Source organism: Tetrahymena thermophila, assembly GCF_000189635.1.
Source record: "Tetrahymena thermophila SB210 genomic scaffold scf_8254505, whole genome shotgun sequence".
NCBI classification, from domain to species: Eukaryota; Ciliophora; class Oligohymenophorea; order Hymenostomatida; family Tetrahymenidae; genus Tetrahymena; species Tetrahymena thermophila.
In genome coordinates this window covers 52,562-70,938 of record NW_002476280.1, presented here as the reverse complement: position 1 = coordinate 70,938, position 18,377 = coordinate 52,562, and the positions used below count along the sequence as shown (strand labels likewise).

Below are 18,377 nucleotides of genomic sequence, written 5' to 3'. Positions count from 1 at the left end.
ATCAATTAATCAACCTACAAGATCATTTCATTTTCATAATAAATATTGATTAATATTTACTAGCTAACTAATAGAAACAATAATTAATAGTTTTAAAAGAATACCATAATAATAACTTAATTTATTGATATTTTTCATTAATATAATATCTACTCAAAGTAAATCTAAAATTTCATACATCTATTTAAAAATAATATTAAGTGATATTTAAATAAATTTGTAAATTTATTTTATTATATAATGCAAATTCTATTTTTCAAGTATTAAAATAATTTTTCTTATTAAACAAGTAATTATTTATTAAAAACCAAAAACCATACATTTACATTAATTAGTTAATATTCCTAATTCTTTTGTATTTAAAAATGCATCTAAATTTATTTAAATATAGTATGATGATTTAAATTAAATATTATTGAAAAAATAAATTTTCAATAAAAAATATTAAAATAAATAGTAAACAAAATTGCTTCATAAAATTTTATTTGTGAGATTGCTATTTAATGTTATAATTAGATTGATTTAATTGAGAAAATTAAAGAAATTCTCTAAAATAAAATAAGATTCATCAATTATCAAAAGAAAATGCTCCATTTCTAATTTAAAATATTTAAAAAATAACTAATTTGAAATCTAAAATATGATTTTGTATTAAATTTATTTTATTTATAAGGCAAAAAATTAAGTTTTATAATTATTTCTTTATTTTTAAATTAGTATTTTAATTTCAAACAAATTAAATTTTTATCAATAATACATTTTTTCAGTTAAAACTACTTTATTTTATTCATTTAACTAAATTAAAAATGAAATATATAATTTAGTAACTAATTATAAAAACTCTTTATTATTAAAATAATCTTATTTACTCTAAAAATTTTTAAATTTTCTTTGTATAAAATATTCCTGATTTTACCCATAAAAATTTTTAGTAATTTATAAATTTTTTTATTTAATTATTTATTATAAATTTAATTTTAAATATATTTTTATATAAAATAATTTTTTATTTAAGTTCTCAAATTTAAACTGTTTATTTTTAAGCAGCCTTTGCAAATCCTATTCTGTTATTTGTTTTGTCGAAGTATGTATAATACTTTCTCATAAAAGTATCACCAAGGATAATTTAGCCTGGGTTTTTAAGTTAAAAATATTTAATGCCCAATCTGCAATTTAACACTCCTTTGTATGTGTAAGAATAAATGTAGTCTTCGGGTAAAAGTTCATAATCATCTCCATCAAAATTGATGAAAATAGATGGAAACCCTGTAATGTTGTAACAGTCTATTGTAGAAGGAAATGCTTATGCGATTGGTCCTAATATATTTTCATCACCAGAAATTGTGCTTGTTCCACTATCAATAATTACTGTGCTTACATCAATTTTTAAATTATTGAATTTTAAATAGTTCCCTTTCAGGACATATTGATAATCTTTATAAATAGGATAAAATTTAAATTCTGTTTCAGCATAAATAGGATTAAATCCCCCTAATATCAATTCTGATTCATTTGTATTTTATTTAGAAGAAAGGTAAATAGAAAATGAATTCTCACTAATTTTTCCTTCCTGATATAGCATATCAATTACTGTTGGAGATTTTATACTTGAAATAGATGTAAATGCTAGTCCTAAAATACCATCAAATGAAACTTATTAAAATAGAGTACTAGACTGATATGCCATTCCAAAACAGTAGTCGTTAATTGTGAAACCTCCAAAAGTCAGTTTATCCTAACTAACATTACCTTTAACATCTCCTCCTAAATAGTGAATTGAGAAATTTCTATCTGTCTTTTTAAATGTATTAGATGCTGTATAATTAAATCTTTAATGCTTCACACAACTACTTTCTTTACAATCTATACTTTATACCCATAAATCAGAAGAACCTGTATCAACAGATAATTTAAAATTTTATGGAGGTGATCCTATTTACAGATTTACATAATAGTAAGACTTATAGTTATCAGTAAGGTCAATTTCAGTAAGATTATCTTATTCAAAGCTTTATTAATGCCTTAATCTATGCTAAAGTGGCATATTAGATGCAAAGTATTAATTATCTGTTTTTTCATCAAATTTTATTTCATTAAGTTTTAAAGAAATTAACTTGCTGCTAAAAACGCAGCACAAAAAGCTTAAAATCAGAATAATCGATTTCATATTTGATAATTTTTTACAAAAAAGTTTAATTAAAGTAAAAAATTAATTAATTAATTAACTTTTACTTGTTTGACTTTATTTTAAAATAAATTCATGTTTATATAAATTCAATTGCCAAATAAATATTAATTATCTAACATTTACTTAATTCTTTTACAAAATATTATGTCATAAATTTAATGACCTGATCAGCCAAAATTAAAAATTTTTTTGGTAATTATATTATTTTTTGGATTGAAAATAAAAATTTTATGAATTTCAAAAATTATTTTTTATTTAAATCAATTAAATAGTTTATTTTATGATTAATTTGATTTGTTATAAAAATAAATTTCAACTATTAATCAAAATTATCATAAATAATAATTTTAATAATTAAATACTGAAAACTTTGCAAGATATTAATTTGAATATATTAATAGAGACTTCTCTTTTTTGACTATCTATCTAAAAATCATAATAAAAATTTGTTTAATATGAATAAAAAATTTTTGAAAAATAATATTTATAATTAAAATTTATGTTTGTTAAAAGTAGTAAACAAACCTCAATTTTTTACAAAATATTATTAATTAAGAAGAAATTAAGTATTATGACAAATTAATTTAATTGTAGAATGAAACAGTTTAAAATCAAAATTTTTTTCTTGTGTGCATTTTTGCCTGTTGTGTCTAAATATTCTTAGTGATGAAATTAAAATAATATATAAATAAAAAAATATGATTTAAAACATATTTAATTAAATACACATTTTTTAAAATATTTCTTTTTTTTTAAATTATTTAGAAAATGAGGGCAAACATATTTGATATCTATATATATATATACTTATTTTTGATATTATTAAAATAATTTTGAAATAAATGTATAAAATTAAGATTAGAAGTTGTAAAGTAATGAATTAAAATTAGTTTTATATTTCTTTAAATAAAATTATTAGTTTAATAATTTGGATAAATAAATATAAAACTTAATAGGATAAAATAGTTTTTTAATTAATATTTGAACAAAAAATAAAATTGTTTGAAATAATTATGGAAATTTAATAACATTATTAAAATATGTTTAAAATTAGATTAAACTTTAAATGTCACTAAATCAAATGCAAACTAGTATAATTAACTATTTAATAATACATTATATCTTTTATTAAAGTAAATATGTAATAATAAGAATTAGATTTAGATTAAAAAGATAAAATCTAATAAGTAAATTTTTAAGCTTATTTATTATTTAAATTAAATAAGTGTTTTTTTAATTATTGTTGATATTTGAGAAAACTAAGAAAATTATTTTTATTTAAAATTAAAAATCAATTAAAAGTGTTTCTTTTTTTAAAAACCACTAATTAGAAAAGATATTAAAAAAATTTAAAAAAAATAAACCCATAAATTTTATAAATTTTTTAGGTAGTACTTTAATTGATCCTGTAAATTATTTATTAGTAAATAATAAATTCTTTTTCATAATATAATGTTTGTAAATATAAATGTAAATATATCAACTGATGACAAATTTATCCCGTATGCTAAAAGCTATGATGGAATTAGATTACAATTCTCTGAAAATATCTTCTTTTTTTAAATAAATAATTTCAGGTTGTTTCATAACTTTTAATACTTAGATAATTAATTCTATTATTATTTTAAATCGTATTTTATTATGCGCGTTATTATTTTCTTTTTTTAAAATTTAAACTGAAAAATAGACAAAACATATCAATAAGTTAAATAGTTTTTCATTGAAATAAGTACTTGCATTTATTTATATATCTACTTTATCTAAGGCTTATATCAAAAAAAAAATCTAAGGTTTGATAGGAGTAAAATTTTTATAAAAAATTAATTAAAATGGATAGTATCAAAAAAAAAGAAGATTAAAATAAATAATAATAAATAAGATAATATGTGGATATAGCAAAAAGAGCTGTACAATTATATGATGTGAAAAATTATCCACTAGCAAAATATGTATTTATATTAGCTTTAGAAGGAATAGTCAAGTTGCAAAAATGTAATTTTAATTTACAAATTATTCATCAATCAATTTATTTGTTATTTCGTAAATTATAAAGAGGAAAATGATCCTGAATTAAAATAATAGCTCACATAAAAAGCAAATGACTACTTTCAATTAGCTGAATAGTGTAAAAAGTAATTAGATGCTTAAAATAAACAGGTAAAATTAAAAACTTACTCTAATTTTGTTGTCTTAAAGATCTTATTATTTAGCGAATTCCTATTAATTATTTATACAGCTATAAACAGATCCTTTAGTGTAGTAAATTAATTTAACAATGTTGGAAAAAAAGAATACAATAAAATTTGAGGATATTGGTAATTTTATATTTATTTTATTAAAATTTTAAACATGTTTTTCATTTGGTAAAAATACTTTATTTTGATAAAAAAGCTGGTTTAAAAGAAGTAAAAGAGGCTCTCTATGAATCTATAATTTACCCTAATCTTAGACCAGATATATTTTAAGGTATAAGAGCTCCACCGAGAGGTATTTTGCTATTTGGGCCTCCAGGAAATGGGAAAACTCTTATTGCTAAGGCTGTAGCAACTGAAAGCAATGCAACTTTTTATAATATTAGTGCAAGTAATTTAATGAGTAAGAATTTAGGAGAAGGAGAGAAACTAGTAAAAGCACTCTTTTAGTGCGCTTACGTAAATCAACCTTCTGTAAATTATTTTTTAATCTTAAAATTAACTTACATTGTTACTGAACAAAATTAATTTTTGAAAACAATCTGAGAAATACTATTAATCTCATTTTTTAAATTTAAGATTATATTCATAGATGAAATAGACAGTATTTTAAAGGCTAGATGTGAGAATGAACACGAAGCATCTAGGAGACTTAAGACTGAATTTTTGATTTAGTTCGATGGTGCTAATTCCTCTGATTAGGATAGAGTTATTGTAATAGGAGCTACAAATAGACCATAAGAAATAGACTCAGCTGCTCTAAGAAGATTTGTAATCCTTATAAGAAGAAGTATAAATAATCAAATTTCAAATTTAATTATATATTACAGACAAAAAGAATATTGATTGATGTGCCAGATGAAAATACGAGACTTCATTTAATTAAATATTATACAAAAGATGCAGTGACTTCTTTAAACGAAAAATAGATAAAAGAATTAGTTAAAAAGATAGATGGTAAATACATTTTTTATTATTTTTATTTTGTCAATATTTAAAACTCAAATCATTTGAATGAATTATAGAGTAAAATATTTTGTTTTGTATAAAAGGATATTCTTGTAGTGATATTAAAGCTCTAGTAAAGGAAGCTTGCATGCTTCCACTTAGAAAACTAAAAAAAAATGAATTATTAAGTGTTGATTCAACCAAAATAAAACCTGTTTCAATAGATGATTTTACAGAAGCTGTTAAAAAAGTACCTCCAAGCTTACAAAAAAAAGAATTGTTATATTTTAAAAACTTAGTCAAAGAGTATAATAAATAGGTTTGAAATTAATTTATTTTAAGCAATGTATATACTTGTTTCAATAATTGATTTTATAGAATTTTTATAAAAGTACCTTCTCTGAGCTTACTGAAAATATTTCTAAATTTTAAAGATTACCAAATATTTTATTAAAAAGCTTGATATATTATACAATAATTATTTGTTTATATTTTATAGAGTCTGTATTATGTTAAATAAAATAAAATAAAAAAATTAAATTAAATTAATGAATATGACTTTACAATTTCTTAAGCTTTTTTAAGTTGTATGATAACATTAAAAAATAAAAAATAAATATTTTGAATTGATAATAATTAATTAAATACCGTAAACAAATTTAATTTAAGAAGAAAATTTTTATCAAAAATTGTATTGAATGTATCTTAATTTCTTATCTAATATGATATTATTTTTTGAATTTTATTTTCTTTTTTAGAATTTTTACAATAAATACTTTTTACTTTTTGGTTTATTAAGTAAATTATTTTTAATTTGTTATATTCTAAATAGTTGAATATTTCAAACAAATTCTTGGGTTTTTTTATCAAAAAAAATTGATAACTTATCTAAAAGAAAATAATATTTAATCAGTTTATTGATAAAGATTTTCAAAGTTTTTCAAAATTAAATATATAGATAAATAAAATAAAAGTAGATGTTTTCTATAATTATTATCACTATTTAAAATATATCTATAATTTTAGATTTGAGTCAGTTCACATCAATTATTTAGCAATTTTTAAGTTTAATAATTTTTTATTATATTACTTTTAAAATATTTAAATTTTTTATTTAAACACACTTATAGAAATATTAAATCCATTAATAATAATTTTGTTTGTAAGATAGAGAAGATAAATTTTTTTTTAATTACTATTTTTTAACAAAATTTAAATTATTTATTTTTATCTTTTTAAACTTTTTATTTATTGTAAAATTAATTTATTGTTTTTTCCAAAAGAAAGATGAGCTATCATAATTAAGGTAATTCCATTGGCTATACATTTTATTGCTAAGGTTCTTTGAAAAATACCTCGAAGAAATAAGGCTCACCTGAATAATTAAAAGGAAAAATGAAAAAAAATTAGATAAAGAAATTAATTTACATATTTTTTTGCACTAATCATTTAGGTTAAAGTAGTCCTTCTCAAGACATTACCTTTATGAAGCTGATAAGTTAATTTTTTCTCTTTTAATTAATGCTTATAATATCTCAACACACTAAAGAGATTCCAAAGGATCATAAAAATGATAACGTTCCAAAGTTTAGTTAATTTGACTTTCGTGACTTGAACGTAAATCAAAACAAAAGTTTATACTTTATAATAAATTTTTAAGACATTTAGGGTAATTTTCTTCAGTAATTCTGAGCTATGCTTTCAATAAATAGTACTTTTACAAAAGAACATCTTGAGGTATAGTGTTAGCATACGAATTTTAAAATCTTTTAACTTTGAGCTAAATTTGTTCTTTTGCTTAATTAAGTAGTTCTTTTACTACAAAATTTCTACATCCAAGCAGTAACTAACACTGAGCTAATTTGAGAAGATTTATTATTGATAAACTGTAATATTCATATGCTTCATAGTATTAGTTTTATGAACAATAATCTCCTAGCTTATCAAAAATAGATTTAACATCGAAAAATAAATCATATGCCTACATTAAGTAACTATTTTTATCATCAAAGATGACTCCTTAATTCATTAAAACAGGATTTCCTTAATTTTCTTGAGAGTTATTTAATTTATGTTACACCTTTTAATAATAACGATCTGAAAAAACGTTCTCATTCTCATATCCGCTATTTTTCATTCCTTAAGATATTCTTTTAACAATTTCATTTGATTAAATTTCATCTTTTTCCTGATTTTAATTTGGAGGGTTTTAGTGCTATTCATTTATTTTAATTAATGTTTTTTTTCTTTTATCAGATTTAATAACATTTTTAGGGTAAATTTCTTCTTATGACTGCTCCTTGACTGCGTTCAAATTTTTAAATGTTGCTATTTTTTATGTACTTATTTCTGTATTTGATTTTTTGTTTTTCAATCTCTTTTTAACTATTGGAGACTCTCTATCTTTTTCTTCTAGGTTTTTGATAGAAGGTTATAATAAATTCCTATTTTAAGAAAAATTTGCATCATTTATTTATTGACTAGCTTCTGATTTTATTAAATAATTATTATTTTCTGTTCTATTGTGATCTTCATCTGAGACAATTCTTTCGTTTAATATTAATTAATTTGCAGAAGTTTCCTCATAAATAATTTAATTAATTTAATTTTCAATGACAGTGTCATATTTTTTAATAGAACAAATAGCAGCTTTTAATAATGTGCAACCAATCTAATATTGTCTGCATGCATAAATCCTCATAAAATTTCTTTTTGTAGAATCAGTTATCAAAAATTCATGGTTATTTTTATGCTACTAATCATCTTGATTTTATTTAATTTCTTCCTTGTACTATTCCTAAGACAACAAAAAAGCAGATTTATATAATTTTAAAGCTGTCTTGTAGTCTCCTTTTCTCATGTAAATGTTCCCAATATTATTTAAACTATATTCAATAAAATTGTTTAGATTCATCATTTTAAGCAAAATTGATAAAAAGAGCATTTTAAAATAGTTAAAGGATTATTTTTTTATTTCATAAGAAATTAATAATAAAATTAAGTTATTGCAAAATAATTGCTTTTGAATGCAAATATGATTTATTAAAACTTTTCTACTAATTCATTTTAATGACCTAGAAATCAGATATTTTATTATGCAAATAAAATTTATGCAAAAAACTAACAAGTTAATGTTGATACATTTAACATAATAAAAGAAAGCATCATTTGTTCTTGTTTAAGTATTTTTTATGAAATAAATTATTTTGTATTATTTGATTTAAATTTTTACCACATTCCCATGCCTAGTTTATGCTCAACAGTTTAAAAAGTTTAAAGAGCATCTTTAAATATTATTTCCTATAATTAATCATCATTGCTGTTGCTATTATTATCATCAAGATCTTATTAAACTTTTTTCTGAACTCCTATGACCACATTATTAATAGCTGATAACAAATTTTTTAATTCTAGCTGAGTCCTCACTTAGCCACTTTCAATCGCATTCTGTAGTTGATGAATTCTAATTTTAAGAAAATAAATTAAGATTTTTCATAGATAAGTAAATAAATACTCTTATGGTCCTGCTTCCATGATAACTTTAGATAAAATCTATATTGGCTCTTCAAAGTTATATTTCAAAAATTTTTACAATACAAAAAACAATATTGTAAATATTATCAAAAAGCATCCAATTAATGTTAAGATGATAACCATTTGCATAAATTGTAAATTATTTCTAATAGTTTAAGTGAGTTAATACTTTCTATCTTCAGATATAGCTCTAGCAAGATAACCTACAACCAAACTTTTTTGTTACTAAAGGTTTCCATAACATACTTTAATAGTTGAGAATATTGTGTAGAAATTAGTTCCATTTTTTTAAATATACATCCCCTTAATATTATCACTTTACTGTTGAGAAGAAGATGAACTTGATGAATCTTCGTTATCTATTCCCGAAGAAGGAGAGCTTGAAAAAAGGCTACAGCCATCCTCTCTAATATTTTCGTTTAACATGAATGCAGTTTATGTTTTGTATAGTTTCACTTCCTCATCTTAATTTGAGGAGTTAGCAAATTCTAAATAAAGAATTGTCTATTTCGTGCCTTTAAAAAAAATAAATAGTTAATTTATTTAAAACTGTTTCCAAAATAATTACCATTATTTAAAGGATGATAAAAAGCTGTATAATTATAATGCCCAACATTTGTATCATAGTTAAAAGTTAAAGGAGCAACAAGATAAGAGTATTCCTAGTTAACGTCACCTTTTCCATACATAGATTAAAGATTACCAAGAGTTAAGTCGATACTTTATATCATATAAGGAGATTGCTAATTTTCGTCATCTATTGTATTAACTTACTAAGTTACAACCTTAAAGCTGCATGTAGTTATCAATTAGCCTGTATTTACATCTGTATATGCATCAGCAAAAGTACTTATTTATATAAAGATTTTTATAATAATTTGTTATTAATTAATTGTATTTATTCATTTATTTTTTTCAAAAAATTTTGAAAGAAAAATGTATTGAGATAGCGAATATTGATTATTCAATTTTAGATTATTTAAATTTAATTAAATTAATTTAGCTCCATTACAAAAGAATAATAATTTTTATTAAATATTCTTGTTATTGGTAAATTATATATATATATTTTGAAGTTACATATAAGCGTTTTAAGCACTGGCTAAATACCATGGTCTACATCTCCAAACAATTGGAAATTTTCTATTTTAAGTATAATATGGGCACTAACATGTTCCTTAATTGGTCTTTGCGCATGGTTAACGGTTAAAATCATACCCATTAAAATAATCCGATTTGGGTAATTGGTATTCTAAATATCCTCCATTCGATTACATGTTACAACTAAAAGGACCTCCGAATTCCTTAGTGTTCCATAATTTTCCTTTGCTCATTAATCTTTCTCTAAATATATTTCCAAAAAAATTTAATTAATTTTTACATTTTAAAAGATTTTTCAAAAACTTTCATATTTATCCTATTAAATAACTATTGAAATAATCATATTTTTTATAGAGTTTTTGAAAAAAGAGCTTAAATTACCCTGGATGGAAGCCATACCAAGTATCGTCTTACTCACGAGCACTATAAAAACTATATTTTTGAATTGCTTCAAATTTTTAATTATAATATATAATTTTCCCAACAGACATTGCCATATCAACATACAATAAATAATCTCGCTATTCTTCAGTTAAGCTTTCCCAAATATTTTGCTACCAATTAGACCATCCAAAGTACTATCTTCTTTCTATAATTTAAGTTTTTTAGAATAATTATTTCTTTTATCAAATGATGTTTTATGAATTACTATATTCTTATACTGTTGAACTTCCTTAATTATCATTATAAAAGCTATCAAAAGGACATAAATCTGCTGCTGTGAAATCATTTACATTTCTGAAGTTTGGTTATGAAGATTGCATTTACCTATAAGAGTATGAGTTTGTTTGATCAGGATTCCAATTAGCTATTTAATATAAAGATGTCTATCAATATTTTATTTATATAATTTATTAGTTAACATGTTATTAAAATTCCTCTAGCTATTGTTGTTTGAAAATATTAGTGATTAAACGATGTGCTTGTAATTACACATATTAATGAATCAAAATATACTTTAGATCTTTAATATTTCAATAAAAAAATCATAAATTAAAATTACCTAAATCAGCTAAGTTAACTTTATTTACAACTAACTTTTTTACAAATAAAGATATCGACTAAATTGGAGTAACTACTCGTTAATAAGACAGCATAATTGTAACTTTATCTCCATAAGCTATTGATTACAAGTATTACTAGTATTTTCCCCATATAGCATCTTCAATATTATTTTATCTAGTGTATTTTTGATATAAATTAATATTATCATAATATGCTAATATTATAAATGTATTTATTTGTAAATTTTATAGGGCAAAAAGAAAATATTTAAGAAATTAATTAAAATTATTTTAGCAGTTTGGATATACTCTTTCCTTAAAAAAGCTGCTATTGTAGGATAATAAATATTCAGTTAATTACAAAGGCTATAGGTATACTAGCTATATTAATAATGATTAGATTAGAATAACTAAAACTAAAACAGCACAAAATGGTAAAAAAACGGAAAACTATCTTTTCGTAGACTCTGAGAAACCGAAGCATTTTTATTTTTTTACCTCCTTTGGTGTGTTACTTTTACTAATTATCTTATCTTTTATACTTTACTATTTTGCCATTATGCTTTGAATAAGCTTAATATTTAAAATCCTAACTTTACTTAATACTAATTTTACTTAATAATGTTGTTTAAAATAATTAAATATTTGTTAGAATCAATCAATCAGACCAATAAAAGCATTACTTAAATTAAATAATTACATGCTTAGTATAATTGAAATAGTTATTTAGCAGATGATAATTAATTACTTGAAAAAATAAAATTAAGAATTTTCATAAAACATCAAAGCTCAGTATTATTAAAATTTTGATATAAATGTACATTTTTTATAAATACCACAAACTAATTTGAACAAATAAATAACATTAATTAATGAATGAATAATGAATATATTAATTATAAATAAATAAATAGGGTGGGTGGGCATAGTACTAGCTTATTTTTATTGAATTATATTCAATTTTCTTTAAAACAAAATTTCTAAAATATTTCAACTGTCATTTAATTCATTTTCAAAATATTTATTCTCATTTACCATCTATTGAGTATATTAATTTATCTCTTTAATCATAAATTGATTGATAATCTCATACTTCAAATCAACACTTTTAAATCACCTGAATTTAATCAGATAATTATTAATTTATTTCCTTCTATGAACTGATTATTTATATCTTACAATAATTTCAAAGCTAATTAATTCAATCAAGAGTGTCTCTAAAGAAAACTTCAAAAAAGTGTAAGCTTACTTTTAATAACAAAAAAAATCAAATATTTTTTATTTATTTTGATATTAAATTAAAAAAATGTGTATAAAATTAGCAACAAATTTATTTATTTTCAAAAATCAAATGGATATTTTTTTGCAAATTTATTTTGATAGAATCTCAATTTTAAAAAGATGAATTTACTTATTAAACAATAAAAAAATTGTCTAAAATGTTTAAAAATAATGACTAAATAAGATAATTATTTTTTTCTTATCGAATTAATTTATCATATGATTTAAAATTAAAAAACAAAAGATTAAAAACTAGTTACCTGTTTCAGAAGACTGTTTTTTTAATGTTTAAATGTCTTTAAGCAGATTATTTAGTTAGTTTTCGTTTAAGGAAATTTTAGCTTCTTAAACTATATGATTGATATTTTCTAAGCATATTAGAATGTCATTTGGATCATAAAAATATTTTTACTGATTTCTTGTACTTTCTTCATGTATTATAGACAAAGTTTAGGGAGATTCCTCCAATTTATGTATTCCATTTTATGCATTTTTCATTATAGTTTATATCCTTTCTAAGGACTATAACTTAGGAAAGAAATATTTTATTCCTTTAACAAAGCTTTTAAGTGCTTTTTTGTATTTGAATTGTAACATTCTGATATTTCCCTTTAAAATGTAGTATTTTGTCAATAAAATATCTGAATTTAGAGTATTCTCTTTTATTTCATTAAACTTACTACTTCTATTATTGATTAGATAGGGATTATTTTATTTTAATATAGTCATATCATTTATATCGGTAGGTTACCTATAGCGATCATTGAATTAAGATACGTTTTAATATTGATATAAATTATGTGTAGATGTTTAATTTTGTGTATTGTTACTTAGTGTAGTATTTTGAATTAAAGGTACATTTATAGGAATATTTGTTTGCGTTCCATTGATTGAAAATGTTTTATTTCTCATCAAAGTGGCACTTTATTACTTGATTAGTTTTTGGTATTATTGCTGATTTTATAGAGGCTATACAGTTTGTTGAGCTGAGTTACTTGACTGAGTTGTAAGTCTTTTGGATTTATCACTGCTTTACTGATTTTAATCGAGTTGTGGTAAAACATTGAAAAATGTATTTTAACTATTTAATCTGTTATTGTTATTTGCATTCGTATCAAAAAAATTCATATCTATATTTTATTCTGTCAAGAATCTGTTATTATTTATATTATTTTCTATATTCAGCATCGTTGTTATACTTGGTTATGGATACTAATTGAATAATACATTAAATGAGTTGTTGGTGTTAAGATTATTATTTATAACTAATTGTTGCTAATTAACATACTGCTAGTGTAGATTATAATGATTCATTTGTGAAATTATATTATTTAAGTCTAAAGCTTCGAGAGGAATTATTTTAGTAAAGATTTGTTTCTTAATTGAGGCCAGTAGAGGTTCGATTATTGTTGACTATTGATTGAGTAAAATGTGCAATTCTGTAATTGTTAATAAAGTTAGAATAGAGAATCCATAGTATTCATGAGCTTCCTTTTTTTCACTATCAGAGCAATAATCTCCTAATGTGTTAAAAATAGTGAAACTTTCATTTAGAAGCTCAATAGCTTATGTGCTATACATCTTTTATGAGTGAAAATACACATCAAAAAGAGCCTATGATTTATCTATATTGCTTAATATTAGAGGTTTATATTTTTCAGCAAATGACTCAGTAAAAAAATGTGGATAATTTTATAATGAAAATTTTTCTAAACTTTCAGAGAGTAATTTATTTGCTTTTTCTTCTTCATCTTATGCATCTTTAGCTGCATTATGAATTTCCTTATTTAAATTTTTGATTCCTTTAGACTATTAGAAATCATTACCCATAACATTTCCACTTGAATGCAGTTTTCTAACGTACGAAGACTGTCTCTTAGAATTAAATCTAATATTTTAAGAGTTGCTATTCATATTTAAATTATTACTCCCAATGTTATTATTTAAACTTATATTCTGCAATTTGTGGTTGCTGTTAGAAATTCTGTTTGTATTGCTAATAAAGTTACCATTGTTATAATTGTTGTTAAACAAATTTGATTAGCTTTGTCGTTGTGAAATACCCATAAAAGATTTATCATGCAACTCATCTCCAAAATTTAATTAGTTAACTATTTACGGATTCATATTTTAAAAGGTAATGTTTCCATTATTAAATTGGCTATTATTTTGATTAGCTGATACCAAATTATTTAAATTTTACAAATTTATTTCTTTATCTAAATCTGCTAATTGAGCAGGATTGTTTTAAATTATAGTATTTTATAAATTATTAGCACTGTAAGGAATGTTGTTATGATTATTAATAAAAACATTATTAACTATATAAGGAGTAGAAAATTAATTTTAAAAAGATCCTATGAGTTGCTATTAATTAATAAAAATATATTTATTTTAGTATTTATTGATATTTAATTTACTTTTTTTTGAGATTAGTTACTAACAATTATATTTGGATTTCCTTCTTTAGTCATAATTAAATTGGGTAACTAAGACAAAGACGCAGCTCCGCCCATCATATTATTTCTTTTTATATTTGTAGATTTTTTCCTAGATTAGAGCTCCTAATTTTGTGGGATAGGAATCTATTCTAAGTTTTTTTTCTTTAGTATTGTATCATTTATTATTTGCAAATCTTCCTATAATGCCATATCATTTATTAACTAATTTACAAACATAAATTAACTCTGATCTTTTAGATATTTAAGGATTGTTGATCCTAGTTGATATTTCCTACTGGCATGAATTCTCATAAATTTTTTCTTCACATAATCTTAAGGAAAAATTGAATCTTTCAGCAAATAGTCATTTTTGGAAACTTTTATCTCATCTTTTTTTATTTCTTCTTCGTATTAGATTTTCGAAAGTAAGCAAGCTTATTTATAATACTATATTGCTGTTTTGTAATCTTTCTTAATCATTCTTATGTTTCCTAAATTGTTCAAGCTTTTTCAATAAAAAATACCTTTAACCTAAAATGCGGTATATAAAAATATTTACCATAAACCAATCCCTGTTTAGTGATCTACTACTTCGAAAGTTTGTAAAGCTCTCTGATAATTTCGTTAGATTATTTCATTATCATTATTTTGATTTGAATCTTAAACCTATTCTTCAACTAAACTAATTATTTCAATAATCGCAGAAATTAAGTTTTTTAATTCCTAAGATATTTTTAGTTCATCTTTTTATACTACATAATGGAACCTGTAAATCCTAGTTAAATTTATAATATATATTCATTAAAATACTTTTCATTAAAAAATAGAGATTTTAAATAAAAAACAAATTAATTATTTCAAATATTTATTTAAAATGTTTTCATAAATTTGTAATAAATAAATATTTTGTTTAGAAAATAATCTAAGAAAATTTAAATGTTAATAAATTACATTTATGGATCTGCCTTATTCATAACAGAAGAAATGATGGAAATTGGTTCTTCAAAATTGTATTTTAGAAACCTTTCCATTAGCAAATAGAGAAGGATGATGATTGCAAAAAAAGTAAGTAATAGTGCAATGACAATATAAGTTTGCATATTTGTAAGATTTTAGTCAATGTGAGAGTATAGTTTTTGCTAGTAGCTACTAGCTAAATTAGTAACTAAATAACCAACAACGATACTCTTCTATTCATATAAATTTCCATAGCATACTTGTAGAGTTTTAACTACAGTGTAGTAATTTTAGCCATCTTTTTAAATGTTGAGCTAATACTATTAGTTACTCGATTGAGTCAGGTTGCATCCATTTGTTCTTATATTATTATTCAAAAATATAGATCCCAGTTATGATTTATATTAAAAAATTTCATTTTGATTTCCATTTTAAAATTCTAACTCAATTATATCTTAAATTTATCCAAGTTCTATTAAATAATTAATTAAAATTGATGTATTGAATATTTATTAAATATAATTTATTATGGAAGAAGCTTACTTGAACTAGAAAAGAGATTAGGATGTATAATAGCAGCGTATTCCTATGATTATTAAACATCATTTTGATAAATTGGGCTTTTAGGAGCAACTAGATAAGAATAAAGACCAGAACTGTAATCATTTGAGCCATATAAAAAATCATTAAATTAAGAATACTCTAAATCAAATCCTAAAACAGCTTTTGGAGGAGCTTATTTTTAAGAATCCAAATTTTTAGTTTAAGAACTATCAACAATTTTAAAGCTGCTAGTCATTATTTGCTAAGAAGAATATAGATCTATATATGCTTAAGAGAGTGTCCTATGAAAAATAAAAATATTAATAAAAGACATTAGTTGTTATTATTTTATAAAAACTATCTTTGTAAATTACACGTATTCATTTTAAATAGAAGATTCATACCAAGGCCTACAACGAAATACTAAGGGAAAAAACCTTTTCTAATTGTAATATTAACAATTACATTCTGATGTAGATGATTTTAACGAGCATTGCTAATTTGTAGAGTTTATTTAATAAAATCCATTATAATCTGGAGGAGGGTTATATTCATTTTAATTTTAACATGAATTATTATTAGGATAAATGAATGGACCACCATAATTCTTTTAATTCCAAAAGCTATTACTTTAGTAAAGCCATAGTCTAAGTTGTTAATTAAATACATAAATTTAAATATTAATATGAAAATATTTACTTTGGATTTCCTTCATAAATTGTATCATCTGAAGAATTTTAAACATAACCATCTATAATTTGAACACTTTTATACTATTAGTTTGCTTGGATAGCCTTGAAGACTGAGAAGGCAAGGTCAGTTTTTACTAAAAAATCAATTTGATCAAGACTTAATTAAAACCACTAATCTTCGTTCCAGTTATACCATCCAAATAATTAACTGACTTCAAGTATTTAAATAAAAAACAATTAAAATTTGTTAAACTTTCTTATAAAAAAAGCCTTTATCATTATATTATATTTGTTTTACTTTAATTGTTTGGCAGAGAAAGAAATTGTTTCTTTTAGCAAATTTCTTTAGCAGAAAACATATTAAAATTCATGAAATTATATTTTTAAGAAGCATCAGGGCTATTGTCATAAAGACGGCTACCTTTCCAAGTTACTATATTTTTAAAATATTATTTAAATAGATTTAGTCAATCTTTAAAAATAAATATCTCTTTATCTCATAATGATAATTTATTTAATTTTGCGCAATTTTAAGAAATATGATATTAAGCTAAGTTGAAAATTACCAACATCTGCTAATTAAACATTATTGCTAGTAATTTCCTAAATAAATTGTCCTATGGTCTATTATGAAAGAATAACTTGCTAATATGAAACAGCTAAGTAGTCTAACTAAGCTCTATTTACTTGGCTAATGTAATCTTTGAATCTATCTACAAAATGATCCTAGATATTTTATTTCCTATTTTTTACAAGAAATGACAATTATAGCATCGGCTAATGCATTAGAATATATTTGTAGTATCTTAAAATTTTAAGACACCCATATTTTATACTAATATCTAAAATTAATTTACAATTTGTCAAGATAGACAAACTTAATCATAATTGAAAATATGAATATCACAAGTAAAAGAACCATAAAGAAAGGAACAAACAGTTCCAATTAACGCTTATTTTTCTCGCTAAACTTCATCTTACAAAATATGTAGCTTAAAATTCTGGTCCTTAATTTACTCATAATTTTTGATTAACCTTGATAGATCTTTTGGCAAGAAATCAGTTATAAGATTTCTATCTTAGTGGAAATTGCTTGAGTGTATTAATTGGTGTATAGATAGATAGATATATACTAAAATTACCACTCTTGTTTAATACACTATCTTAATTTACTATAAATATAAATAATATACTTTAAAAAATTTTCAATTATTAATATTTTGTTAACCATATGGTTAGTTAATTAATTGAGTATACTCCTATTTTATATGGAAGGAACCATTTCTTCAAATTAATAATATTCAATCAATTTAATCATTAAAAAAAAAAAACACTTAACTCTCACTCCAGTTTTTACAATACTTACAGATTTTACTAAGTATTTTAAAATTATAATATTTTCTTAAAATTTATAATGGAAATTAGGGAAGTTAATTTTTGAATTTTGCATTTTATGCTAAAAATTAAAATTTTTAACTATTTAAAACAAAACACAT

At 21.8% G+C, this 18,377-nt stretch overlaps 4 protein-coding genes across 4 annotated transcripts; 1 reads left to right on the top strand and 3 right to left on the bottom strand. All coding sequences in view use genetic code 6, as the record gives it.

Annotated features, from left to right (window-relative positions):
* Positions 1-1,018: 1,018 nt before the first annotated feature.
* Positions 1,019-2,167, bottom strand: TTHERM_01027660 (eukaryotic aspartyl protease; the record flags this gene model as incomplete). The annotated part of the gene is made up of 1 exon (XM_001030703.1): positions 1,019-2,167. One exon carries the CDS (start codon positions 2,165-2,167, stop codon positions 1,019-1,021), a length of 1,149 nt encoding a protein of 382 aa, XP_001030703.1.
* Positions 2,168-4,017: 1,850 nt separating this feature from the next.
* Positions 4,018-5,653, top strand: TTHERM_01027650 (AAA family ATPase; the record flags this gene model as incomplete). The annotated part of the gene is made up of 7 exons (XM_001030702.2): positions 4,018-4,180; positions 4,242-4,345; positions 4,425-4,503; positions 4,580-4,854; positions 4,960-5,151; positions 5,211-5,337; positions 5,433-5,653. 7 exons carry the CDS (start codon positions 4,018-4,020, stop codon positions 5,651-5,653), a joined length of 1,161 nt encoding a protein of 386 aa, XP_001030702.2.
* A 970-nt stretch (positions 5,654-6,623) lies between these two features.
* On the bottom strand, positions 6,624-11,591 carry TTHERM_01027640 (tetratricopeptide repeat protein; the record flags this gene model as incomplete). The annotated part of the gene is made up of 10 exons (XM_001030701.2): positions 11,329-11,591; positions 10,967-11,142; positions 10,613-10,771; positions 10,345-10,552; positions 9,943-10,206; positions 9,431-9,711; positions 8,843-9,377; positions 8,561-8,791; positions 6,757-8,213; positions 6,624-6,703 (listed from the first exon to the last, which is right to left on the bottom strand). The coding sequence occupies exons 1-10, from the start codon at positions 11,523-11,525 to the stop codon at positions 6,624-6,626; spliced, it is 3,588 nt and encodes a 1,195-aa protein (XP_001030701.2). The 5' UTR covers positions 11,526-11,591.
* Positions 11,592-11,754: 163 nt separating this feature from the next.
* Positions 11,755-18,079, bottom strand: TTHERM_01027630 (tetratricopeptide repeat protein). Its single transcript, XM_001030700.2, has 11 exons — positions 17,739-18,079; positions 17,448-17,623; positions 17,180-17,314; positions 16,889-17,093; positions 16,564-16,836; positions 16,190-16,491; positions 15,641-16,118; positions 15,249-15,464; positions 14,669-15,194; positions 12,509-14,615; positions 11,755-12,215 (listed from the first exon to the last, which is right to left on the bottom strand). The coding sequence occupies exons 1-11, from the start codon at positions 17,900-17,902 to the stop codon at positions 12,169-12,171; spliced, it is 4,629 nt and encodes a 1,542-aa protein (XP_001030700.2). The 5' UTR covers positions 17,903-18,079; the 3' UTR covers positions 11,755-12,168.
* Positions 18,080-18,377: the final 298 nt, after the last annotated feature.